Source organism: Mirounga leonina, unplaced genomic scaffold (assembly GCF_011800145.1).
Source record: "Mirounga leonina isolate KUSES-001 unplaced genomic scaffold, KU_Mleo_1.0 Mir_94, whole genome shotgun sequence".
Lineage (NCBI taxonomy): Eukaryota > Metazoa > Chordata > Mammalia > Carnivora > Phocidae > Mirounga > Mirounga leonina.
This window is the reverse complement of record NW_023270855.1, coordinates 51,353,683-51,380,468: the sequence shown is the minus strand read 5'-3', so window position 1 is coordinate 51,380,468 and position 26,786 is coordinate 51,353,683. Positions and strand designations below refer to the sequence as shown.

Genomic DNA, 26,786 nt, shown 5'->3' with positions numbered 1-26,786 from the left:
AACTGAAGATCGTCAAACAGGGAGCCCAAGGAGCGAGGGGGGAAACTGCACGGCCCTAGATGTGCCATGCCCAGGCCTGAGAAACGGATCTGCGTTGCCCGCTCCCATCCCAGCACTTCACGGGTGTTCCCGGCATCCCCAGTCCCCTGGCCAAGAATACACACAGCAGCTAGATTCATTCTTTTTAATACCATCCTAAAACTCAGGGTGGGCCAGCATGGCCTCTGGGCTCAGCAGCTGTGAAGGAGGGGCCCCAACACCCCTAAGGCAGGTCACTGCAAGAAGGCACTCATGAGGGGGCTTCAGGACCCTCCTCTATTTCTTCATATACAATTGGGAGGAGGGAGGAGCCCAGAGGCAGGAGGTAGGGAAACTCTTCCTCCCCAGCCTATGGGTGGAGGGAAAGGCAGGGAGGAAGCCAGGTGCTGGGTGCTGGGAACAAGAAACTGCTAAGTCAGGGGCCTTCCCTCACACACATCCCCCATCTTCCTCCCTCCCAAGTCTACAGTCCCAGCCTGGGAAGAGGGAAGGCCCCATGTCCAAGTCCCCACCTCTTCTCTCTCCTAGCTGGTACGAAGTTGATAATCTGCAGGGAAACAATGAGCAGAGACCATCTCAGAACTGGGGAAAGGGAACAGAGGGAAAGACCCCTCCCGCACTTATCTCCCCCCCCAGAGCTCATGATCAACTCCATGGGGATGTAACAAGGCTAAGAATGGGGTTCAACACAGGGAAGGTAACCATAGCAACAAGCTTGTCTCCAGATACAGATGGGGGTGCTGTGTTCAGTCCCTTGTCCAAACCCTATCAGTACCCTAGAGCTGGCACTTGCCCCCACTTTAAAGATGGGCAAACTGAAGCCAGGCCTGTTGGATTTTGGTGCCCTCTGAGCCAGAGTGTCATCAAAGCCCAGAGACCATCTTTTGGATCTCCGTGACCCCAGAGTCCCAGGGAGCGGGCTGCCTTACCACCACTTTGGGTGATGTAGCGAACCCATGGCAGGGCCTGGTAACCGCTTTTCTCAATGATCTTCATGTATCGGACCTGAAAGGGGATGAAATGAGGTGGCCCGGGTTGGGCAGAGAGGCTGGCTGTGGTGAGGGAACTCAGGGGGAATGTGGTGACACGGTCTGGGAGTGGTGAGGTGACACGTGTGGGGGAAAAGGTGTGGCACGGGCAGTGAGAGGAGGAGAGCAGGGAGGCAGTCCAGGACCCTGGGAAAGAGATGGCACAGTGTAAGGGAATAGATACGGGGTGGTTTGGGGGGGGGACGAGGTGTCACAGGCCAGGGAACAGATGTGACCTGAGCCAAGGTATAGGAAAATGGGGAACCCACTGAGGCCAAGGAGAGAAGACATGGGCTCACTACACTCACCTGGATCCCGGAGACGGTGAAATAGGGGATCTCAAATTTGACCCCAATGGGGGGCCGGCCCTCTACCTCCTCCTTCTCCACGCTGGGGAGGCCAAAGTGGGCACGCATCAGGTACTCCTTGCCCCCCTGAGGGCACATGGGGGCATCAGACACACCAAGAGGCCTCTCTCTGCCCCAGACCATCCTCAGGGCAGCCCCCAGAGCAGGCTCTGTTCTTTGTCCATTTCAGACCCGAAAGTGAAGCTTCCTGGCCAAGATACAGCTGAAGCTTCTAACTAAAAAGCCTGGTCAGAAGGCGTCAATGACCATCTCCCCATTTCCCAGGCCCTGATGGACCCCGCACACCACGCCGTTCGCAGGCACTGACCAAATCCTCCAGCAGCCCAAGGGTGAGGGTAACGTGATCCTGTCTATTTCACAGGTGGGCAAACAGAGGCTCCATGAAGGGAAGTGGGTTTCCTAAGGCTGTCTAGCTGCGAGAGGCAAGGGCTGGTTTCCTCAAGCCCTGGGAGGCGGGGAGCTTAACCACCCTGCTGACCTGGTTTCCAGCTTTATTACCCCTAAAGGATAACCATATGCAAACACACACGGGTCTCTGATTTGTTCTCTGCCTTGCTCGCGAGCCACAAGGGCAGGTCCGTCAGATCCCACACCCACCCCAGTACTCACCGGGAAAGACTTAATACTCCAGATAACGACATTCTTTTCTGGCATGTACTTGGCACTGCCTACGCTGGTCTTGAACTTTGGGGAGTCGGCATCACTGGGCACGGGCACAGATATCTCCACGCCGTTGGCCACCGACTGCTTCTTAAACTGCCCCTTGGCCTGTCAGGGGAGAGGGTGTGGGGCGTGAAGAATTCCCTCCTGCATTCTGCAAATATTCAGCAAGCCCTATCCCCCGCACAACCTCGGGGAGAGCCTCTGCAATCCCGAAGTGGGGACGATCGGCCTGCCCATTTTACAGATGAGAAGATGGAGACGAAGGGAAGCTAAGGCATTTGCTTGGAGACACACGGCCAACACATGGCAGAGCTGGGGGTCACACCCACAGGAGACTCCAGAGGCTGTGGGTGCCTTCCTTTTGCAAAGTGTCCTACACCTTTGCCTGGTCCAAAATGCTAATGGTGCCCTCACAGAGGAGTTTTCATCTGAGAGCTGGCATTTAATGAGCCCCTAGCATGTGCTAGGCCCCGAGCCAACCACTTGGTCCTCTCACTAATTCCCTAAAGTAGGATCCATCCCTAAGGTCCATTTTACAGATGAGGAGAATGAGGCACTTTGTCCAAGTCAATTAGCTGGTACCTAGCACAGCAGGGACTTGAACTGAGCGTGTGTTGTCAACCATCGCATGCCTTCCTTACAGATAAATGAATAAGTTACATCATCTGTATTAGCACGTGACATGGGACAAACTTTGAACACAAGGATTTTAAGTGTTCTGTGTACAGTAGCTAGCATTATGGTAACTACCACTAATGATGAATTTGGGGAGGGATGTTTGAGAGGTAGAATCAGGGGCAGAGGACCTCCAAGTAAACCAGAGGGGATATTCTTTCCGGGAAGCACCAGCATTAATGGCCCCTTCCCCTTCCCTGCCTGCAGGGATGGGGATATTGAGGGGCGTCAAGACCCTCCCTGGTGACTGTTCATTCATCTTGCAATCCAGCTTCCCTGACACCCCGAGACTAGGGAACAAGGTCAAATCTAAAAACACAGACTCTCGAGCCAGGCAGACCCAAGTTCAAAGTAGGTCCCCTCCCTTCCTAGATGGGGGACATCTGCATCCCTCTGAACCTCAGCTTCCCCATCTGTAAAAGAGGGCTCACTCTAAGCTGTGCAGAAGCTCTTGTTTGGGATGCTGGGAGACATGCACAGAGCTGTTCATGGCAATGAGAACTAGAGTAGCCAAGAACTGGAACAATCCATGCAAGAGAAGGAACAGAAAAGATCCCCATGGTGGAATATTCTACAACTACAGAAAGGGATACACTAAGCTAAAGCTCCTGGGACTCACGTTCAAATCAATCTTACACAACCAAAGCAAGTCAGTCCACTGATAGAATCAGAAACCAGCAGAACAAAATATTATGGTTAAAAATGTGGGCAGCAGGGCACCTGGCTGGCTCAAGTTGGTGGAGTGTGCAACTCCTGATCTTGGGATTGTGAGTTTGAGCCACAGGATGGGTGTGGAGACTACTTAAAAATCAGTCTTAAGGGGCGCCTGGGTGGCTCAGTCGTTAAGCGTCTGCCTTGATCATGATCCCAGGGTCCTGGGATCAAGCCCCGCATCTGGCTCCCTGCTCAGTGGGGAGCCTGCTTCTCCCTCTCCCATTCCCCCTGCTTGTGTTCCCTCTCTCGCTGTCTCTCTCTCTGTCAAATAAATAAATCTTTTAAAAAATGTTAAAAATCTTTAAAAAAATGTGGGTGGTAAAATTATAAAGTGAATATGCTGAGTACTTTCTTTAAACCACGTAAATATTACATGTATATATGTATATTTGATATGCAAGTAAATAAAACATGTCAGTTGGTATTAAGTCGTAGGAGAAAAATAGAGCAAGGAGGGAGGTGGGGAATGATAGAGGGTTGCAATTTTATTTTGTATTTTTTAAAGATTTTATTTATTGGGGCGCCTGGGTGGCTCAGTCGTTAAGCATCTGCCTTCGGCTCAGGTCATGATCCCAGGGTTCTGGGATCAAGCCCCGCATCGGGCTCCCTGCTCCGCGGGAAGCCTGCTTCTCCCTCTCCCACTTCCCCTGCTTGTGTTCCCTCTCTCTCTGTGTCTCTCTCTGTCAAATAAATAAATAAAATCTTTAAAAAAAAAAAGATTTTATTTATTTATTTGAGAGAGAATGAATGAGAGAGAGCACGAGCTGGGGGGGAGGGGTAGAGGGAGAGGGAGAAGCAGACTCCCCACTGAGCAGGGAGTCTGATGCGGGGCTCGATCCCAAGACCCTGGGATCATGACCTGACCTGAAGGCAGATGTTTAACCAACTGAGCCACCCAGGTGCCCCATGGGGGGGGGGGGGGGGTTGCAATTTTAAATAGGGCAATTAGGAAAGGCCTCTGAGGAGGTGACATTTAGCAAAAAACTGAAGGAGATGAGGGAAGGAGCCATGTGGATATCTGGGGCAGGGAGGGAGTATGATCCAAAGGGAACAGCCAGTGCAAAGGCCCTGAGGTATCACCTTGCTTGGTGTGAATAAAGAGGAAGCCAATATAGCTGGAATGGAGCAAGGGAGGGAGACAGTGGAGGGAGGTAAAGATAGGGAGGTGACAGGGCAGACTGTCGCAGGGTCTTGTGGGCTGCCAGGACTTTGGCTTTTACTCTCAGTGAAGTGGGAGCCATGGAAGGTTGTAGGCAGAAGAGAGACACAGCCAGAATGAAGTGCTCACAGGTGCCCTCTAAGGGAACAGATGGTGGGGGGCGAGGGCAGGAGCTGGGAGACCAGGGCAGATGCAGTGGAGGAAGGGTGAAGTGGGCAGATTAGGGATCTATTTTGCCCAGGATTTGCTGATGGTTTGTCTGTCTCTCCAGCTGGCCTGCAAGCTCCTTGAGGACAGCATATCTTTTATTTCTTCCTTCTTGTCCCTTAGAGTTCCCTTACAAAGTAGAAGCTCCATTAAAATCATAGTATAATAACTAATACTTTGTCCATCATTTAGACATTATTGAGAACCTACTAAGTGCCTGACACTGGGGAAAAGAAATCACGCAGGGGAGAAGTAGATGTGATGGCCCGCAGAGCAGAAATCAAAGGGGGTGGGAGAGGGTGGGAGCCAAAGCTGTGGGCATGGCTGCTGGAACAGCAGCCCAGGTAGAAGGAACAGCCAATGCAAAGCCCCTACAGGGAACCGTGCCTGACATGTTTGAGATCCAGCCAGGAGACCAGTGAGGCTGGAGGGGAATAAGGAGCCAGGGAGGATGGGAGAGATGGGGTTAGGTGGGTGATGGCGGGGAGGGGCAGATCAAGCACTGGATTCAACTGTTCCCCTGGGCCTACCTTAACCATGATCTCCACGCGACTGTGGGAGAACTTCTCAATGACGGACTCAATCCAGATCAATGGCTTGACCTGCAGACAGCAGAAGAGGAAGTTCTTGGAGGTTCTGGGGTCATCTTTCACCCTCTGCAGTGAGGCTTTACCCTGCTTCACCCTGCTTCACCTGGGTGCTGAGGCGGTAGGACATGAGCTCGAAGTCGCCATCGGGTGGGATGAAGGAGATGGTGCGATCATTGTCAAAGCGAGAGAGCCGCACGCACTGGTGGAATTTCACATCCTCCAGCTCCACGGACTTGTTCTTGCTCCCTGAAACTCAGAGCCGAGCGGGCCAGCGGGTGACCCTGGAGGCCTGGGCTAGAGACCCTATCCCAGGTCGCTAGCCCTGCCTTCACCACCTACCACTTGCCATTACCTGCCATTTTGCAGGTAAGGAAACTGAGGCCCAGAGAGGATGAGTAACTTGCCCGGGGTCAACCCAGCCGGCCAGGGGGGCAGAGCTAGGCTCTGAATCCAGGGAATCTGGCTCTCGTTGTCAGGTTTTTAAATAGGATGCGATTCCGTCCTCCTACTCCCACTTGAATGTCAGCTCCACGAGGACAGTGATTTGTCTTTTTTACCCTTGTACTTGTGCCAGGCACCCAATAACGAAGCACTGTTTGCGCCAACGAGCCAGCAGCCACTGCACTGGCCGTGACCAGCAGAGGGCACTCGAGTGCTTAGTTCAGAACGGGCTGCAATTCTCTGGGTCCCAGGATGGGGTAGGGTCGGCTCCCTCCCGCGCCCCAGCACCCCTGCCCCCCCAAATGCTTACGGCCAGTGAGCTCAAAGAGCACCCGGTCGTTGAGGCCAAGCCGCAGCTCTGGCATTCCCGACAGAAACACCTTGAGCTTGATGGTGCCCACGATCTCGCTCAGCAGGACGCTGCCGTTGGCATTGACCTGAGGATGCACATACAGGGGTCAACAAGCATAGGGCCTCCTCTGCTGCCCCCAGGCCGTGGAAGGAGTGGGGGGGGGGCTCACCAGCAGGTTGACAGACTCTATGACATCGATGAAGACCTCATTCTTCTTGTACTTGATGCCCTCAGAGCGCCAGGACACAGCGTTGGTGACAGTGGGTGGCACCCGTGATTTGCCAGTCTCCAGCTTGTTGCCCTGCTGCGTGATGTACCTGTCGGGAGGGCAGGGGCGATGAGCAGCTGGACCCAGAGACGCTTCCCGGACCCTCCCTGACTGCCTCCCATGAGCGGCTCCCCCTGTGGCTGCCCCCGTGGCCCACTCACTCCTGCAGGATCTTGCTGTCCGTGGTCTGCGGGAAGCCAAAGTCCATGAGCTCATCCAGCAGCTCATAGACGATGACAAAGTTGTCTCGGATGCTCTCCTCCTCCAGCTCCTTGAAGTACTCAGAGAATACCTGGGGGTGCGGGGAAACAGACACCAGCAGAGGTGTGGCTGGGGCCTCACTCATCCAGCCAGCAACCCAACAGGCACTTATTGAGTGCCTACTGTATACCAGTGCTGGGACATTAAGAATTGAGGGAGTCCACGAGCTTTAGGGGTTTGGGACCCCAAATTCAGGGCCTCTGGGAAGGTGTAGGCATAACCACAGCAGAGAACTTACCAGTCATCTGACACTTGAAAAACCCTCCATCCCTCATTCTGCTCCAGCCCCACTGGCCTTCTCTCTGTTCTCACCTCAGAGTCTTTGCATATGCTGTCCCCTCTGCCTGGGACATTCTTCTCACAGTGGCCTTCTTATCATTCAGGCCTCAGCTCAAATGTCACCTCCTCAGTGAAGCCACTACCACCCCTCCTCCCCCTTGAGTGTCAAGGTGAGGCTAGCACCCCACTCACTGGGTCTCATAATGTCCTGTTGCATTTCCTTTGGGGCCCTGGACTCCTCAGGACAGGCAGGGACTGCGCCTGTCTTGTGCACAGCTGTGTCCCCTCTTTGCTTGGCAGGGGACAGATCAGTACACATTCCCTATTTGTTGAAAAGTTTTTTTTTTTTTTAATTTTTTAATTAACATATAATGTATTATTTGTTTCAGGGGCACAGGTCTGATTCATCAGCCTTACACAATTCACAGCGCTCATCATAGTTGAAAAGGATTTACTGAGCACCTTCTCAGTCAAGAATGACATCTAGCAAGCATTCAAATTATTATATGATTCTAAAAATAGTACTAATGCTAACAATAATACCAAACCATTATTGAGCACTTACTGTATACAAAGCACTGTTTTAAGCACTCATAAATATGAATTTGACTAATTTGTACAACAACCCCGAAGCAGGACTTGGTTTAACTCCCAGTTTAGAGAAACGGGGAGAAGTGACTTGCTCAAGGTCACACGGCTGGGGGAGGGGGCGGTGCTGGGATTGGAACCCAGTTTTCTCTGGCTCAGATTTGAGCAGTCACCGTCTTGGAAACCTCCTTGGTCCTTGCCCTACAGGGAGAGATGATCTCCTAGCAGCTAATGAGAACAGAGAGATGCGCTTCGATGGTCGGGGCAAGTTTCCTAGGAGAGATGGATCCTGAAAGAGGAGGGCAAATCGGCTGGACAGACAGACCAGCCAGCCAATGGGAAGCCAGAACTTACCTCAACAGTCTTGTAGAGGAAGGAGTACACGAGGGAGGCGTTGGCGTTCTTCAGTGTGGTGGCCACCACTATGGGCAGCAAAGTTAAGGAAAAGGTGCCATTTTGGAGGTCTCAAGTGGGGCACAGATCCTAAAACCTCACCCTGTCCACCACCCCCAACCCGAGCCGCTGATGTGCTGTGCAACTTCTGTCCTCGGTCCCACCGTCTCCGGGCCTGAGCTGCCACCACCCCAGGCCTCCAGGAACCCGGCTAGGGGCTGGATACAGTAGAGGTTGCTATGTTTGATCCACAGGAAGTGGACCCGGCCATGGCTCAGCAGTGGGGCCAGGGCGCCCTCCTCCTCGCGCTGCAAGAGCAGAGGCATGAAGTGCTCGATCTCACTCATGGCGATATCGCCCTTGTAGTTGCGACTGATCAGGGGCTAAGGGTGAGCAGAGAAGGCCTGGTCATCGCTGGGGTCTGGGCCCCTTCATCCGGGGGCATCAGAGTGCCTGGTTCTGACTCTACTTCCTGGGTGCCGGGCAGGGGCAAGAGACTCTGCTGCTCTATGCCTCGGTTTCCTCCTCTGTAAAATGGGTACATGATAACAACAGCAAACGTCCCAGAGTCCTCAGTGAGGACCAGCCGTGTCCTACTAAAGACGGGATGTTTGCTAACTGATTTGGATCTCACTACAGCCTGTCGGGTAGGCAGCAGCTTCATCTTCATGTGTCTTCATGTGAAGGATGGGGACACCAAGGTGTGAACCATGTCTCTAACAGGTGGGGAAACCAGGAATTGAACCAAGACACCTGGGTCCGGAATTCCTACTCCTGCCCAGGGCTTCACAGGCACCCAACTGGTGAGGTGGGGCCCATGGAAGGGAAGGGAAGGGTGGGGAGGAAGGAAGGAAGCCAAGAAAAAAGAAAGATTCTAGAAAGAAAGAGAGGGAGAGATGATACCCACATAGCTGCTGTCTGGCAGGCAGTAAGCACTCGATATTAACAGTACCTACTTCCTGAGCTGGTCTAGACCAGGGATGAGAACCATGACGGCACAGAGCTGGTCCTCAAACACCTTAGCTTTTCACCACCACCGTTTTGATTGATTTGAAATGAAAAGGCGAATGAGAGGGAGCTTCAGAAAGGGACAAGGCAGCCCCAAATGGGAAAGAGGGTCTCCTGCCCCTGCTGTCTTCCCCAAATATGAATCGTGTGGATGATGGAATAGATGGTGATAGAAATAATTTCAGTGGACTGAACTCCTCATGTTTGCAGCAGGGTTCTTGTGATAAGTAGTTTACACCACCCAGTGGCATACATTCTTTTTGGGTGGGGACCTCTGTTATTCCCATTTTTACGGGCAGGGAGACTGAGGCTCAGAAAGGCAAAGTCCCCGGCCCGCGGCGCGCGGTTGGTAAACAGTGGAGGTGGGATTCGACCCGGGACTTCCAGGGATTGGGGGAGGGGTGTTCCCACGCTCCCGGAGCTTTCTGGAGCCTCCCCGCCCGCGAGGAGGAGCCGCCCCTGGGTCCAGGGGAGCGCAGCCTCACCTGTTCTTCCCCCCCACCCGCACCCCCCGCGCCCGGCCCACCTTGCCCTTGACGTCGAGGATGAAGACAGCCGAGGCGGACATGGTGGCGGCTGGCGGACCCGGGAGGCGGGGAGGGAGCGCCGGGAAGCGACGGCGGCGCCGCTTCCTTCTTCCTGCGGAAGCGGCCGCGCGCAGGTGAGTGCCCAGGTGAGAGCGTCTTAAAGGGGAGGCCTCCAGGTGAGCGGCACTGTTGGCCGACGCGAAGGCTGCTGCAGGGCGGGGCTTCGAAGGGGACAGCTGCCCCGCCTCCCTTTCCCTTTGCACCCAGGAGGGCTGATGGGAGGAATCTCCAGACCAACCAACCGTCCCTTCGTCCACCCACCCGTCCATCCACCCACCCATCCATTCGTCCACCCAGCCAGCCAGCCACCCACTCACCCCCCCACCCATTCATACACCCACCCATCCATCCATCTCCATCCATCTACCCATTTAACCATTCATCTTGTTTCTCTTCTGTCTCTCCCACATGCACACCAGCCCCAGTAGAGCAGAAATTTTGTCCTGTTTATGTCTGTGTCCCCAGTGCCCCACACTGGGTACTCAAATAATAGCTGTCCAGGTCCGTGGGGAGGGGAGGAAAAAATATATTTGTGCAAATCATTCATTCCTTCATACAATAACGATTTACTAATTAATTTATTCTTTCATTCATAAATTTACTGACTAGTAAATTCTTTCACTGAGGAACTGTGGGTAGAACTTGGAGCAGAACAAATGTAACTACTTTTATTATTATTCCTAATGTTACTCTTATTCGTTCCAAAAGTATTTACAAGCTCCTGTTATAAGACACTAAGATGTTGATAGAATGGTGAAAAAATCAATGGTCATTATTATTGTGACTATATTCTCACCAAACATTGAGTACCTCCTGGGCGCTGGACCGAACATATGGAGGCTGCTTTCATTATGGTAATGCTGCTGCTGAGGCTGATTCATGCAATGAATGAATATTTATCGAGTACCCCCTGTACCGCTATGGATGGCAAATAGACCAAGCCACTCCACTGCTCTCTTCAACGGAGGGTGAGAGGCGCACAACATAAAAACCAAAAAACAAGATCATCTCTGATCATGACGGGAGATCGTCTTAATCATCTTGATCCTGATCATCTCTGATCAAGAAGGCAAGTGAAGGGCGCCTGGGTGGCTCAGTGGTTAAGTGTCTGCCTTTGGCTCAGGTCATGAGCCCAGGGTCCTGGGATCAAGCCCCACATCAGGCTCTCTGCTCAGCAGGGAGTCTGCTTCTCCCTCTCCTTCTCCCTGCTGCTCTGCCTACTTGTGCTCTCTCTCTCTGTCAAATAAATAAATAAATAATCTTAAAAAAAAAAATAAAGAAGAAGGCAACTGAGCAGGTGGCAGGTTTTGGGGGGGCACTGTGAGACAGGGAAATCAGAGAAGAGGCTGACATTTGGAAATTTCCCACCATGACTTTACGAGCAGGGAGAAGACAGCAGAAAGAGTCCTCATGCAGAGCCTGCATAAAGGGAGTACTAATATTGTTTTTGTTGTTGTTGTTTCTATGTTGTTTCTACGAGGCCTCAGGAGCCAGCTGCTTGGACCTCAAGTCCTGGCTCTGCCACCAGCCAACTGGGTGGCCTTGGGCACCTGCCCTCCCCTGCCTGGATTCCTGTCTGCACATCTGAGAAATAGAGGTAACTGCTCTTTCCTCCTTAGGTTATCACGCAGATGCCTGGGTTATTACCCCCAGGATGACTCTTAGAACAGACCTGGGATGTAGCCAACACTCTATAATGTTATTATTATTATTTGCTATCATTGCTATTATTATTTACTGTGAAGCAGTTAAGAACACAGGTGGCAGCGGGACGCCTGTGTGGCTCTTTCGGTTAAGTGTCTGCCTTCGGCTCGGTCATGATACCAGAGTCCTGGGATCGAGCCCCGCGTCGGGCTCCTTGTTCAGCGGGGAGCCTGCTTCTCCCTTTCCCTCTGCCTGCCGCTCTGCCTATCTGTGTTCTCTCTCTATGTCTCTGTGAAATAAATAAATAAAATCTTAAAAATAAATAAAATAAATAAATAAAATAAGTAAAAAAATTTTTTTAAAAAAGGACACAGGTGGCCACTTTGAATCCTGACTCCACAATTGGCTCTGAGGCATTCGGCTAGTGATTGCACCTCTTGTGCCTCAGTCTCCCCTTCTGTTAAACGGGCATGAGAGTCTTGGTGCCATCTCTTCAGGCTTCGCTCACTGCCTGGCACAGCACCGAAGCTCCCTGCACATCAGCTATTACAGACCCCGCAACTGTCTGCCCTCCTAGCGGGATGAGCAGGAGAAGGAAAGGGAAACTCACTTCCAGCCTGGCTGGAACTGATCCTGCTCAATAGAGGGAGGGTCCCAAAGGGCCAGAGGGTGGGGGGCTGGACACCTAGCTCACCCAGGCATCATCTTTCCTTCCTTCTACAAACCCAGCCCCACACCTTTATCAGCCTCTGAGAGTGGGGTGGGTGTCCCCACCGGGGACTTGAGGGAGGGAAGCAAAGACTGCAGCTGTTGCTATTAGAACTACCCACTCTCCTGGCGGGCCTCTAACGTGGATAATATCATGGCAAGGGCAGCCCAGCCGAAGTGCACACTCGCCGAGCACGTCTCTCCCGATACTTCTTTCTGTCTTCATCGATTTTTTTTCCAAGTCTGTTTTTTTTTTTTTTTTTTTTCTGGTTGACTCTGGTCTTCCCATCTTTGCTTTTCCTGATAATTCAGGACCCAAGGGGAAGACCATTCCTGTCTTCTTACATTGGAAGAAGCAGAGACCCAGAGGGGTCAAGGCACTTGCCCAAGGGCTACACAGCTGTGAGGCAATTGGGCCAGAAATTGAATTTGATTCTTGGAGATCAAGAACTCAATCCCCACCCACTCCCAACTGCTCTGCTGCATTGCCAGATACAAGTATTCCTATTCCTAACAACAGCTCAGCCGGTGGGGCACTCAGCTTACCCAGGCCATGCCCTAAGTGTCTCCCCTGTGGGAATTCTTCTAGAAACAAAGCCTTGAGGGAGGGAGGCCTATTATCTCTGTTTGACAGATAGCATTGCCCAGGGGAGGAGAAAATGGACTGACTTGGACAAAGTTATGCTGTCAGCAGTGGTGGGGCTGGAATCCAGCCCTGCAAAGCCCAAGGTTTTATTCTGTCTTTGCTCAAAAGAGGGGCATTGCTGCCACTCTCCATCCCATCTGCTCCATGCTCAGAAGGTGACCCAGGGGGATTGCGGACGCTGCCAGGCCCTTGCCCCAGCCCATCATCACCGACCCTCTGAAGGGCCCTTCTCCTGGGTCCCTGAGATGTTTTTCAGGCAGTAAATAGAATCCAAAAGCCGGGGCCCAGAGCCCTGGAATCTGAAACTCAAGGTCTGTTTCGCTGAAAAATGCATGAACCCAAAAGCTTCAGTGGGGTCAGAGAACAGAGCAGCTCTGTGTGCCCAATGGCCCCCCCTCAGCTGCAATGTCCACTGTTCCCAGGGGCTGTGGCCTTGCCCCAGTTCCTCTTGGATGCCTAGAGTCCACCCCAGCCTCCCCTCTGGGACTCTGCCTCTAGGCACCCCCTTCTGTTCCTTCTCCACACTACTCAAGGGAGTGGTCTGAAACTGACACTCCCTCACTCTCATATCCCCAGTGGCTCCCATTGCCCTGGAGCTGCCTGCGGGGCCAATACAGTGAGAAACAACCCCAGCTGAACTCTCTCACTAGCCACCACCGCTTGAGCTTGAACCTACTGCCCCAGACGCACTGACTTCCTTAATTTCGGTTCCTCTCTCTCTCTTTCATCCAGCACCTAACCGCACAGTGCACAATAACGCACAATGCCTACTCATTTTTGCTTTCCTAGCCTCCAGCAGCGATAAGGTCTCCTCTTCAGGAAGCCTTCTCTGATCTCTCAATCCATGTCTAGGTCACATCCCTGCTCTGGGCTCTCTCGACTGTCCCACGCTCCCCTGTCATAGCTGTGTTGCACCCTGTTTTTAAAAATCTATTTTAAAAAAACTATCTAACATAAACTTTACCATTTTATCCATTTCAAGTGTACAATCCGGGGGTATGAAGCACATTCACAAGCATTGTGCAGCCTTCACCACTATCCTTCTCCAGAACTCCTTTCATCTCTCAAAACTGAAACTCTGGGCCATTAAACCCAAACTCCCCCTTCCCCTCCCCCTCCCCAGCCCCTGGCGCCCACCATCTACTTTTTTTTTTTTTTAAGATTTTATTTATTTATTTGACAGAGAGAGATAGCGAGAGCAGGAACACAAGCAGGGGGACCGGGAGAGGGAGAAGCAGGCTTCCCGCAGAGCAGGGAGCCCGATGTGGGGTTGATCCCAGGACCCTGGGATCATGACCTGAGCTGAAGGCAGACACTTAACGACTGAGCCACCCAGGTGCCCTCCACCATCTACTTTCTGTCTCCATGAATTTGACTCCTCTAGGGAGTTCATATGAGTGGAATCAGACAGCATTTATCCTTTTGTGACCAGCCTGATTAAACCGATTTTTAAAATATATTTTAATTTTATGATTTTTTTTTAAATTGAAATATCGTTGACAATGTTCTATTGCCTTCGGGCGCACTCAACACAGCAAACTGACAATTCTGTATCTTAAGCAGTAAGTGTGGATATGCCATCTGTCACCATCCAATGTCATTATGATCTTACTGACTGTATCCCCTGGGCTGTACTCTCTAATCCCCGTGACATAGGCATTTTATAACTGGAGGTTTGTACCTCTTAATTCCCTTCACCTATGTGCACCCACTCCTCCCTCTCTGGCCACCACCCATTCTCTGTATTTATCATTCTGTTTCGTTTTGTTTGTGTGTTTGTCCCTTTGTTTAGATGCCACATGGAAATGAAATCATATGGTATTTGCCTTTCTCGGACTGATTTCCCTTAGCATAATACCCTCTGGGTCCATGCACGGTGTCAAGAATGGCAAGATTTTATTCTTTTTACGGCTCAATAATATTCCATCATATGTATACACTGAATCTTCATCCAGCCATCCATCAATGGGCACATAGGTTGCTTCCATATCTCGGCTGCTGTAAAGAATGCTTCAGTGAATATAGGGATGCGTATATCTTTTATACTTAGTGTTTTTGTCGTCTTGGGGTAAATACCCAGCAGTGGAATTCCTGGCTCATATGGTATTTCTATTTTTAATTTTTTGAAGAACCTCTGTACGGTTTTCTGTAGGGCTGCACCAATTTGCTTTCCCACCAACAGCGCACAAGGGTTCCTTTTCCTCCACGTTAAATCTATTTCTTTTCTTTTTTGAAGATTTTTATTTATTTATTTGACAAAGAGAGAGCACAAGCAGGGGGAGCGGCAGGCAGAGGGAGAGGGAGAAGCAGGCCCCCCCCGAGCAAGGAGCCCGACATGGGGCTCAATTCTGGGCCAGGAGCCCCTAAATCTATTTTTTTTTCAATAGAGTTTTAATTACCCACATGAATATTTTCTCCTATTAAAGAGAGAGAGAGATGCCTGGATGGCTCAGTCATTAAGCATTTGCCTTTGGCTCAAGTCACGATCCCAGGGTCCTGGGATGGAACCCTGCATGGGGCTCTCTGCTCGGCAGGAAGCCTGCTTCTCCCTCTCCCACTCCCCGTGCTTGTGTTCCCTCTCTTGCTGTGTCTCCCTCTGTCAAATAAATAAAATCTTTAAAAAATATATAAAATAGGGGCGCCTGGGTGGCTCAGTTGGTTGAGCGACTGCCTTTGGCTGAGGTCGTGATCCTGGAGTCCTGGGATCGAGTCCCGCATCGGGCTACCTGCTCAGCGGGGAGTCTGCTTCTCCCTCTCCCGCTCCCCCCTCTTGTGCTCTTTCTCTCTCTCACTCTCTCTCTCAAATAAATAAATATAATCTTAAATATATATATATATAAAATAAAATAAAAATAAAATAAAATATTAAAAAGAGAGAGAGAAGGAAAGAGAGAACATTGTAGATCGGGAAACAGTCCCTTTTGTCCCCACTCCCTCCATCCTGGTCTTTCTGACAACAACTGGCTGGTATGTTCAGATCTTTTTCTATTAAGTTACATGCAGATATATGTGTGTGTGTGTGTGTGTGTAATGTCGTTTCTCTCTTTTCCCCATACCGTTCACAACTAACCAACTAAATACAACTTGCTATTTTTCAACTTGCTATTTTTACTAACCACTGGGACCTGGAAATCTAGCCAGGCTACTCTGGCAGGGTTACGGAGTGCCTGTGGGTTGTGAAGTCAGGCTCCATGAGTTCAAATCCGTGTATAGCCCCACACTCACTACGTGGGTGACTGTGGGGAAATTACTTAACCTCTCTGTGTCATCTTCTCCAACTGGAAAAGGGTTGCGAGGATTTAATACGAAGCACTTAAGAAATGGCTTAACCTCTTTGTGTCACTTTCCCCAACTGGAAAATGATTATAAAGATCAAATACAAAGTACGTAATCCCTCTTCTGAAGCTGAGTAAGCTCCCTATAAACATTCACTCTTGTTACAACCTGCAGGGCCACCTCCTTCTTTCCTATTTACAATTTTTCCATTTTAAAATGAAACATGTTAGGGGAGGGGGGTGGGAGGATGGGTTAGCCTGGTGGTGGGTATTGAGGAGGGCACATTCTGCATGGAGCACTGGGTGTTATGCACAGACAATGAATCATGGAACACTTCATCTAAAACTAATGATGTATGGAGATTAACATAAGAATAAAAAAAATAAAATAAAATGAAACATGTTAAGAAAGTGCAGAAGTCGGGGCGCCTGGGTGGCTCAGTTGGTTAAGCGACTGCCTTCGGCTCAGGTCATGATCCTGGAGTCCCAGGATCGAGTCCCGCATCGGGCTCCCTGCTCGGCAGGGAGTCTGCTTCTCCCTCTGACCCTCCTCCCTCTCATGCTCTCTGTCTCTCATTCTCTCTGTCGCAAATAAATAAAATCTTAAAAAAAAAAAGTGCAGAAGTCAAGCGATTGCCACAAACTGAACCCACCTGTGTAACCACAGTCTTGCTTCCTGTCCACCCCCCTCCCCCCGGAAGCTGCCCCAGAGGCCCTACCACCCATAAAAGCAACCACTAATCCACTTTCAGTTACCAGTTCCCCTGGGTTGATTAGCTACGCCTGTCCTTGAACTTCATTCAGAAGTCCCTGGCCTCTGTCACTCAGCACCATCCTCTTTTTTGAGACTCATCGGTGCTATTGTACTTATCAGTAGTTGATGCCTTTTTATTGCTGAGGACTATTTTATGGTACGGATGGACCACGGTGTGCTGAGCCAGTCACCCGTTTATGGACATTTCGGTAGCTTCCAATTTTTGGTCCTTATGGCTAAAGCTGTGATAAAGTGTTTGTTTTGTTTAAATATTTTATTTATTTATTTGAGAGAGAGAGAGAATGCGCACAGAAGAGAGGGAGAGGGAGGAGCTGACTCCCCCCTGAGCAGGGAGCCCCGATGTGGGGCTGGACCCCAGGACCCTGGGACCATGTCCTGAGCCCAAGGCAGCCGCTTAACCGACTGAGCCACCCAGGTGCCCCGGATTTAATCGTTTCTGCCAGATAACGTTTTGACCCACAGCATGTGCTCAGCCCGGTGGTTGTTACCTAGGACGCTCAAATTCTTGCCAGTCTGATGAATGAAAACATGGCATTTTTTGGTCTGTTCACTGGCACACGGTCAGCGCTCAGTATGTATCTGATGAGGGAATAGGTGGATGAATGAACGGGTGACAACTGCTCCTAGCGCACCGAACACACCGAGGAGAGAGTCTCCCTTGAGCGCAGATGGGAAACAAAGGTTGGGGCCCCACCCTCTCCCGAGCCCGGCCCCGCCGCACGTCCCGCCCCGGCCTGCTCCGGGCTCCCATTGGCGGCGGCGGGCGGGGCGGGGCCCGGCGGGCGGGGCGGGGCCGGGCCCGGGGCGGGGCGCTGCAGCCCGCGGAGCCTCCCGCCCGCGCGGGCTGGGGTCGCTCCGGCTCGGACTCCCCTCCCCGCCCGACGCGGCCATGGAGGACGAGCGCAAGGACGGAGCCTACGGTAGGAGCCGCCTCGGGCCCGCGGTCGCCTCGGCTGAGTTGGGGGGCCTTGGGGGAGGGGTACCTCCGAGATCATAAACACCCGCGCTGCAGCTGGGGGCCCTCTCCTGCTTCCCGGCCCCGCATTCCGCTCGGCGCGGAGCCCACGCCCCCCTGCTCCCGCCGCGTCGCCCCGCGTCCCCTCTCCCGGGAGCCCCCGCACCCCCTCCGGCTGATGGCCCGGGACGCACGGCGCATGCTCCGCCCGGGGAGGTCCGGTTATCTGGGCGGCTCAGATGCCAGGCGGGGGAGGGGAGGCTTGGCAACCGGGGCTCGGGAAAAGGGATAGGGCCCCGACTTTCCCCAACCCCCCTCCTCTTCTGGTTGCCTTAGTCCACTTCTTTCTCCTGCCTGCATCCCCCGAGAAGTAGCCGTCCCGGGCTTCTGGCGAGATGGGGAAACTGAGGCAAGCCTGGACAGACCGATTGCTGGGGGTGGGGGTGGGGGTGGAAGCCCATCAGTTCTTGCCAGCGGCCTGGAAGGACGGAAAGAAGGGCGCCCTCGCTGAGGTGGCAGGAAAGAAGCAGGAAACCATTGAGAAACTTTCCTGGCCGTGTGCAAGGGACTGGGGGTGCCCGCTACCGTTTCGCGAGGTCCCTGTGACGCGGACCCCCCTTCCGTGAACCTCTGCGGGTAGCCTTCGCCTGCGTGCCCAGGGGTTGGGGCCAAGATGAGGCTCCTCCCTACCCACGCCCTGCAGTGCCTCCCTCCCCTGGGTTCCCACGGAGGGGAGTGCCATCCTCAGTTTCTCTTTTCTCTTCTCCATTTTGGGTCCCAGGGCTGAGCCGGGCACATGGCCCACGTAGCACTCCCCTGGGGCGAAGGGGCGCCGCTGCCCCTCCTCGTGCGACAGGAACTTCCTGGAAACTATGAGACAGAAAGCTTTGGGGAGGGGGCAGGAAACCGCTCAAAAATAATCAACAAAAACAAGCTGACAAGAGATGTGCCTCCCTCCTGGCTGCCGCCACCAGGGACTGTGGCCTCAGCAGGTTGCAGAGACACATAGATGGGGGAGGCTGGGACCCTCCCTGCCCAGCCCAGCCTAGAGGGAAACACAGGAACCTGGCCACTGCCCAGCCACTCCCCTCCTTGCTTGAAGCTGCTGGCACAACCTCCAGGGGCCTCCTTGCTTTTGGTTCTGGGTTCAAGCCTCAGACCCTGAGTCTGTGGGTGCTGTGCATCCCTTGGGTGTGGCTGGCTGTCTCTGATCTGGGAATCTCAACCTGGAGTCCTGGCCAGGCCCTGCCGTCCTGTGGGAAGCACCTGAGGAATCTTGGGTCTCTGTAAGGCAGGGCTGGGGGCGGGGTATGGCAGAGAGGACAGTGATGTGATTCACCAAGCCTTGAATTTGGCCAAAGGGAGCCAGCCCTGGATGGGCCCAAGCAAACCCTCTCAGGCCCTGCCAGACCCACACTCTAGACAGGGGACCTCTGTGCCCAACAGAGGCTGTGCTGGGTGCCAGAAGCCCATTCCATCAACAAGTATTTATTGAGCTGCTTACAGGCAGGGTCTAGACACTGAGAACACAGCAGGGAACAAAGCAGAAAAATCTTTGAATAAATATATGATTTTAGGTTGTTACAAGTGTTGTGGAGCATTAAACAGGACAGCATGTGTGTGGGAGGATCATCTGGGATTATTTTAGGTGACCAAGGGCTGGAGTTGGAGCCAGTGGCTGCTGGAAGATTTGGGAGAAGTGTGTTCTAGGCAGAAGGAACAGCAAACAAACCATACAGCTACTTAATTATTTTTCTCTAAGGCACAAGGAAGCCTGAGGTAGAGACTTCAGCTAGGTCTTATATCCAGGCCATCATCAGCTCCTCTAGAGGGGCCACCTGGCTTGACTCCTTGAAGTGGGGGGGGGGGGGGGGGGGAGATCTCACTTAGTTTGTAAATAGTCCATTCTTATCAGAACCAAAAACCTTGGGCCCTCAGGCTGCCACACGAAGTCCCTGCCAGATAATGAGGAGCTTTCCTTTGGGAATGGTGTTTCCAGAGTTGCTCACATATCCCTTGTATCCCAATGCCTTCCCATCCATCAGTTACCATGAATTTGGGGGGGCGGGTGACGGCAGACAGACCCAGGTTCAAATCCTGGTTCTGACACTTAGGAGTTATGTAGCCAAGGGAGAATTGGTGACATCTCTTAGACTCTGGATCCTTGTCTGCAGGGCTGGGCAGACCATGCTCACTGGGGGGCAGCCTTTTGCACAGTGGCTGGTAGGCTGTACCTGCTCAAGAGGCCTCTGGGGCCCCTAATCCTAGGGACATGGATTTTCCGTGAGCTGATGGAAAAGCAGCCCTCTGTCAAGGCATAGACTTGGCTGGCCTGGGCAGGGCAGGAAGCTCCCTCCTCAGCAGACACCACATCAAGAGGAGGCAGCAGCATGGAGCAGACCAGAGAAATGGCTCCTGGCCCTGTTGGATGACAGCAATGTGTACTGCCATCCTTCCCGTCCACCCTTGGCATGATCATGGAAAAAGATTCTAGAACCCAAGACAATAGACTCCGTCAGGAGGGTGGGGTGCGGTGGTAGGTGAGACAACAGTAATGGTGCTTGTTTAAAAAGCAGATTCCCGGGAGCGCCTGGGTGGCTCAGTCAGTTAAGCGTCTGCCTTCGGCTCAGGTCATGATCCTGGAGTCCCGGGATCGAGTCCCGCATCGGTTTCCCTGCTCGGCAGGGAGTCTGCTTCTCTCTCTGACCCTCCCCCATCTCATGTGCTCTCTGTCTCTCATTCTCTCTCTCTCGCAAATAAATTAAAAAAAAAAAAAAAAAGCTGATTCCCTGGGGCGCCTGGGTGGCTCAGTCGTTGGGCGTCTGCCTTCGGCTCAGGTCCTGATCCCAGGGTCCTGGGATCGAGCCCCGCATCAGGCTCCCTGCTTGGCAGGAAGCCTGCTTCTCCCCTCCCCCCACTCTTCCTGCTTGTGTTCCCTCTCTTGCTGTGTCTCTCTCTGTCAAATAAATAGATAAAATCTTAAAAAAAAAAAAAAAAAAAGCAGATTCCCGGGAGCGCCTGGGTGACTCAGTTGGTTAAGCGACTGCCTTCGGCTCAGGTCATGATACTGGAGTCCCTGGATGGAGTCCCGCATCGGGCTCCCTGCTTGGCGGGGAGTCTGCTTCTCCCTCTGACCCTCCCCCCTCTCATGTGCTCTCTCTCTCCTCTCATCCTCTCTCTCAAATAAATAAATAAAAAATCTTTTAAAAAAATAAATAAATAAAAAATAAAAAAATAAAAAGCAGATTCCCTGGCCCCGTTTCCTAGAGAGTCCAACTCAGGTGACCGTGGGGATCTGGCATCTGATTTTCAAAAAAAATATTGTTGGGAGGGGATATTGACTTATTAATTGAAAGTTGGGTTTTTGTTGTTGTTGTTGTTGTTGTTTATTTCTTTCCAAAAGTCGTACTTCAAAAGTATTCATATGCTTCAAAATACAAAAGATAAAAAGATGGTGTAGCTTTATCATGAAGAATCTCCCTTGTGCTCCCTCTCCCAGTGTGACACACCCTTCTTGGCATGCATCACTGTTCCAGCATCTTGTGCTTTCTTCCAAATGGAGTCTGGGCCTTAGAACTTTACGTGCGATTATATACATATATTTTATCTAGTGGCTGGGTTTTTTTTTTTTCCTTTTACAAAAATACCAGCAAATCTCTAGCGTGCTAATTCCACGAGGCAGGATTGTGTGTCTGTGTGTCTGAAGGTATATTCACGGCACCTGTCACCTAGTAGGTATTCAACAGACACTTATGAATGAAAAGGTGTTTGTTTCACATGTTGCTTTCTTTGTTTTTTTGTTTTTGGTTGCTTTCTTTGTTTAATATGTCTTGGAGACATTTCTCATGTCAGTGCCTGGTAAGTTTCCTCAGTGTTTTCTTTTCTTTTCTTTTTTTTTTTTTTTAAGATTTTATTTATTTATTTGACAGACAGAGACACAGCAAGAGAGGGAATACAAGCAGGGGGAGTGGGAGAGGGAGAAGCAGGCTTCCCGCCGAGCAGGGAGCCCGATGCGGGGCTCGATCCCAGGACCTGGAATCATGACCTGAGCTGAAGGCAGATGCTTAACGACTGAGCCACCCAGGCGTCCCTCCTCAGTGTTTTCTGACAGTTGCATAAAATAGTGCATTTGTGGATGGACCGTCTTATATGGAACCAGTCTTATATTTAACCAATCAAGGGGAATATTTTAAGCTTTTTATTGAAGCAGACAATTCATACATAAAAGGAAACATCCTAACTGTATGAGGGGCCAGAAATTTTCTCAAGGTGAACACACCCGTGGAATCAGCACCCAGATTTTGTTTGGGGGAAACAAAAATATTAACAGCCCCCCAAAAGCCCCTCATGTCCAGGGAGGGGACAATCAGTATTGTTATTTTAGGTTTAATTATTCTGTGGTGAAAAACATCACATAAAATGTACCATCTCTTTTTTTTTTTAAGATTTTATTTATTTATTTGACAGAGACATAGTGAGAGAGGGAACACAAGCAGGGGGAGTGGGAGAGGGAGAAGCAGACTTCACGTTGAGCAGGGAGCCGGAAGGGGGGCGATCCCAGGACCCCGGGATCATGACCTGAGCCGAAGGCAGACCCTTAATGACTGAGCCACCCAGGCACCCCTAATGATTACCATCTTAATCATTTGTAAAGTTGTAAGTTTCAATAGTGTTAAGTATAGGGGTGCCTGGGTGGCTCAGTCATTTAAGCTTCTGACTCTTGATTTCAGCTCAGGTCAGAATCTCAGGGTCACCTGAATTCAAGCCCTGTGTTGGGCTCCATGCTGAATGGAGCCTACTTAAAAAAAAAAATAGTGCTGGGGCGCCTGGGTGGCTCAGTTGTTAAGCGTCTGCCTTCGGCTCAGGTCATGATCCCAGGGTCCTGGGATCGAGCCCCAGATTGGGCTCCCTGTTTGGTGGGGAAGGCTGCTTCTCCCTCCCCCCACTCCCCCTGCTTGTGTTCCCTCTCTCGCTGTGTCTCTGTCAAATAAATAAATAAAATCTTTAAAAAAAAATAGTGCTAAGTATATTCTCATTGTTGTGCTGAGGCCTGTTTTTGTAAAGCCGATAGACTAAGAATGGCTCCATTGTTTATAAGTTGTTGTTAAAAAAAATTAAAAGGAATATGTGACCGAGATGGTATGTGAACCACAAAGCTTAAAATCTTAAATATGTGTCCTTTAACAGAAGAAAATTTGCAGAGCTTAAGTAAGGACCTTCCCATTACCCCAGAAAGTTCTCTTGTGCTCCTCCCCAGTCAATCCCCAGAGGGACAGTTGTTTTTGTTTTTATTTTAAATTTTTTTAAGATTTTATTTATTTGACGGAAAGAGCAAGTGAGCACGAGCAGAGGCAGAGGGAGAGAGGGAGAAGCAGACACCCTGCTAAGGGAGCCCGATGCGGAACTCGATCCCGGGACCTTGGGACCATGACCTGAGCCGAAAGCAGATGCTTAACCAACTGAGCCACCCATGTGTCCCGGGGGAGTTGTTTTTACATATGATTTTAATCTCTTACATAATAAAATTAGTATGTTCTCTCTATGGGGGCAGAGGGGTGCTGAAAATTAAAAATAAGCCCTCAACCACACGGAAAATTTTAGCCTTCCAAGGAAAAGAGCCCTTTACATACCCTCGGCCAACTGTCCTCATCCCAGAGGTAACACGACCACGAAGTCGCTTGCACGAGCTTAGCCTATTAATTTCTGTGTGTATGTGTGCCTTCCGGGCAGTATTTTGAAAAATTCCTCAGGCTGGTTTAATGAAAAATGGTACTGTTCCCAGATGGGATACTATGTTGCCTTGTAAAATAGTTGACGTAGGTCTAAGGAACCTCCCTGATGGGAAACAAGGACGGATTATGTTAGCGTGTGAAATAGCGAAGTTGGGAACAGTGTGTGTAACAAAACAGGGTGTGGGGGGGTGGTAAAGAGCTACAAGTTTGCTTATGCATGTGTACTTAGACACAGTCTAGAAGGAGGAAAGGGAAACCAGGCAGAGGAAGTTGGGCTCTGGGCCAATGGTGAGAGGGAGAGTGATATTTTTTGGTCTGCAGGCTTGTTCTGGCTGAAGTTTGTTACCCTGATAAGCATAGAGGTTACTTACTAGAAATGAGTTCATTCATAACTTCCCTTCAAACGGTTATTGTGAGGGTACCGTGGGCCAGGTTGTGTTCTAGACCCCAGAGACACAGCAGGTGTTGTAGTGGTGTAGCTGACTTTCTGGAAAGGGAAACAGACAAGGTATTAAGATAAATGAGGGACGGGCGCCTGGGTGGCTCAGTTGGTTAAGCGACTGCCTTCGGCTCAGGTCATGATCCTGGAGTCCCTGGATCAAGTCCCGCATCGGGCTCCCTGCTCAGCGAGGAGCCTGCTTCTCCCTCTAACCTTCCCCCCTCTCATGTACTTTCTCTCTCAAATAAATAAATAAATCTTTAAAAAAAAAAGATAAATGAGGGACATTCTTAGAATGGCAGAGAAGGGCTCAGGAGAAAAATAATGCAGGAAAGAGGGGTGGGAGTCATCTGTAGGGCCTGGAGGCAGAGTTGAAAATTGTAAGACCATCCTAAGGTGACTGGAGCAGGAGGGAGGGAGCCGTGTAGAACGTTTCAGGCCGAGGGCACGGCCTGTGCCCTTGGGCTTTTGTACTGAGACAGATGGGAGCCATTGAGAGTTCTGAGCAGAGGGAACTGGCCTGACTCAGGTGCTCACAGGCGCCCTCTGGCCGCTATGAGGTGCAATGGCAGAAGCCGGGAGACCAGGACAGAGGTGATAGCGCTTATCCAGACGCCTGAATCACCTGGTACCGAGTTGCTAAGTAAACAAGCACATCTACAGAAAAGCTCACCACGGAGTTGGGACTCTCACCCAGCTTCTAGAACCCGGCATCGCCTCTGCTGCAGTCCAGCGGCATTCTTCCTCGCCCTGTACCACCTGTACCTTTTATATACCAGAGCCTTGGTTTCTCCATCCATACAATGGGGTTAACACCAGTGTTGGCTCCTTCTTGGGGCTGCCTCCAGGCTCCAGTGAACTGATGCAGGTACAGCCCTTTGCCAAGAGCTTGGTCCATGGTAAATGCCCAGTGAGTGGGGGTCATCACGGAGCATAGAGTTCAAGAGCATGGTTGTCAGGAGCAGAGTTCCAATCTCAGCTCCTACTGGCTGTGTGATTTGGGGCAAGTCATGAAGCATCCCTGTGCCTCGGTTTCTGTATTTGGCCCTATACTCTCAGAGCCTTGTGAGGATGACATGAGCTTCTAGAAATAAATGTCTGGTTTGGTGCCCAGCGCAGGCCCGGCACATAGTAGGTGCTCTGTCTTTTGCTCTTAGCATTGTGACGAGGAATGTCACACTTGGCTTTCCTACCTGGACGCTGTCCCCAAAGTCTTTGTCGAAGGGACTCATGTGGGTGGCTGGGATCCCGTTCCCTCGGCACAGACTTCTGGGAAGGCAGGGGTGAGCTGGCCCGGCTGCATGGGTGAGGCCCTGGGCCACTGTAAGCCTTGGGGACTTGGCCGCTATCTGGAGGCCGTGGGGGCTGGGTGGCACTTGATGCCCTGGCCCTAGCACTCTGCCTGAGCAGCCTGGACCGGTTTCCTTATCTTCTACACCCACCGCACCGGCTGGGACGGCCTTTAGGCCCAGCAAGGCCGGGACCCAAGGGCCGCCTCCCCCACCCAGCCTGGTCTATTGGCCTAGCTTTCCCCCCACCTGCTCCCCCCACTATTCCATCTTTAGTTCTGCCTCTCTCAGTATCTGCCAAGGAAAAGGCCTGGGTTGGAGCCAGGGGGGCCTTGGCTTGATTCACACAGCTCCATCCCTCACCAGCTACGTGGTCTGAGCATGTGGCCTCATTCTGCCCTCTCTGTCAAATGGCACCACGCCCCTGGCTAGTGTTTGTTGAATTCCAGACCTGTGCTAAGTGCTTTTTGAGCATTGAATCCTAACACCCACGAAGCAAATGTTAAGTATTAATTCCACTCTCCAGACAGGAAAATGGCAGCCTGGAGAGGGAAAGAGCATGTCCATGCCCCCAGCCCTTTTGAGGGCAATAATACCACTCCTGGTTGTTACAGAGAGGGCATGTGGGCACACCTGGGTGGCCCAGTGCGTTAATCATCTGCCTTTGGCTCAGGTCATGATCTCAGGGTCCTGGGATCGAGCCCTGAGTCTGCTTGTCCCTCTCCCTCTGCTGTCCACCCCCACTCGTGCCCTCTCTGTCTCTCTTTCAAATAAATAAATAAAACCTTTTTTTTTTTAAAGATTTTATTTATTTATTTGAGACAGAGAGAATGAGAGAGACAGAGAGCACATGAGAGGGGGGAGGGTCAGAGGGAGAAGCAGGCTCCCCGCCGAGCAGGGAGCCTGATGCGGGACTCGATCCCGGGACTCCAGGATCATGACCTGAGCCGAAGGCAGTCGCTTAACCAACTGAGCCACCCAGGCGCCCTAAATAAAACCTTTAAAAAAAAACCCACAGGGGCGCCTGGGTGGCTCAGTTGTTAAGCGTCTGCCTTTGGCTCAGGTCATGATCCCAGGGTCCTGGGATCGAGCCCCACATTGGGGTCTCTGCTTGACAGGAAGCCTGCTTCTCCCTCTCCCACTCCCCCTGCTTGTGTTCCCTCTCTCGCTGTCTCTCTCTCTGTCAAATAATTAAATAAAATCTTTTAAAAAAATAAAATAAAATAACCCACAAAAAAACAAAGAGAGCATGTGAAACCTGCTGGCACAGAATGGGGCTCAACACTTGGTTCATGGCCTTAAGACCGGGGGCGGCAAACTGTTTCTGCAAAGAAACAGAGAGTAAACATTTTCAGCTCTGCAGGCCACGTACGGTCTATCTTGGCTTCCCAACTCCACTGCCGTTGCCTGAAAGCCGCAAACAACATGAAAAGGAACCAGCATGGCTGTGTAGCAAGAAAAATGGACTTAGGGCCGCTGACATTTGAATTTCATGTAATTTTCACATGGCAAACTAGTCTTCCCCTTTTGATGTTTTTCAGCCCTTTAAAAATGTAAAGACCATTCTTAGTTCTGGGTCATCTGGAAACGGAGTGGGTGGATTCCTCCCCCATACCCACCCCCTAGCCCCCCCACCCCCCGCCGTCCCATGACAATTTCTCAACCCCTGGTTACGCAGTGTGATAGGGAGAGTAATGCCTCCC

At 51.4% G+C, this 26,786-nt stretch overlaps 2 protein-coding genes across 3 annotated transcripts in view; one reads left to right on the top strand and one right to left on the bottom strand.

Annotated features, from left to right (window-relative positions):
• Window positions 1-563: 563 nt before the first annotated feature.
• On the bottom strand, window positions 564-9,601 carry AP1M2 (adaptor related protein complex 1 subunit mu 2). Of its 2 annotated transcripts, none has more exons than XM_034996830.1 (12): window positions 9,560-9,601; window positions 8,252-8,408; window positions 7,987-8,054; window positions 6,666-6,796; window positions 6,406-6,553; window positions 6,195-6,321; window positions 5,547-5,695; window positions 5,384-5,455; window positions 2,045-2,203; window positions 1,376-1,501; window positions 969-1,044; window positions 564-586 (listed from the first exon to the last, which is right to left on the bottom strand). In XM_034996830.1, exons 1-12 carry the CDS (start codon window positions 9,599-9,601, stop codon window positions 564-566), a joined length of 1,278 nt encoding a protein of 425 aa, XP_034852721.1. The 2 variants fall into 2 exon arrangements, with proteins under 2 accessions (XP_034852721.1, XP_034852720.1); XM_034996829.1 differs by having other exon boundaries at window positions 5,547-5,689.
• A 7,866-nt stretch (window positions 9,602-17,467) lies between these two features.
• Window positions 17,468-26,786, top strand: part of SLC44A2 (solute carrier family 44 member 2) — a 29,548-nt gene continuing 20,229 nt past the window's right edge. Inside the window, exon 1 of the mRNA XM_034996390.1 lies at window positions 17,468-17,588. Coding sequence (XP_034852281.1) covers window positions 17,558-17,588 — 31 coding nt within the window. The 5' untranslated portion in view covers window positions 17,468-17,557. The remainder of the gene's footprint in view (window positions 17,589-26,786) is intronic.

What these genes read in the sequence shown, in the direction of transcription:
- AP1M2 (XM_034996830.1), bottom strand. Translation starts at nt 9,601, where the DNA reads ATGTCCGCCTCGGCTGTCTTCATCCTCGACGTCAAGGGCAAG. An exon ending in CCTACCGCCTCAGCACCCAG is followed by an intron (nt 5,456 to 5,546) that starts GTGAAGCAGGGT and finishes TGCTGTCTGCAG; the next exon opens with GTCAAGCCATTGATCTGGAT. An exon ending in GGAGTATTAAGTCTTTCCCG is followed by an intron (nt 1,502 to 2,044) that starts GTGAGTACTGGG and finishes ATGTGCCCTCAG; the next exon opens with GGGGGCAAGGAGTACCTGAT.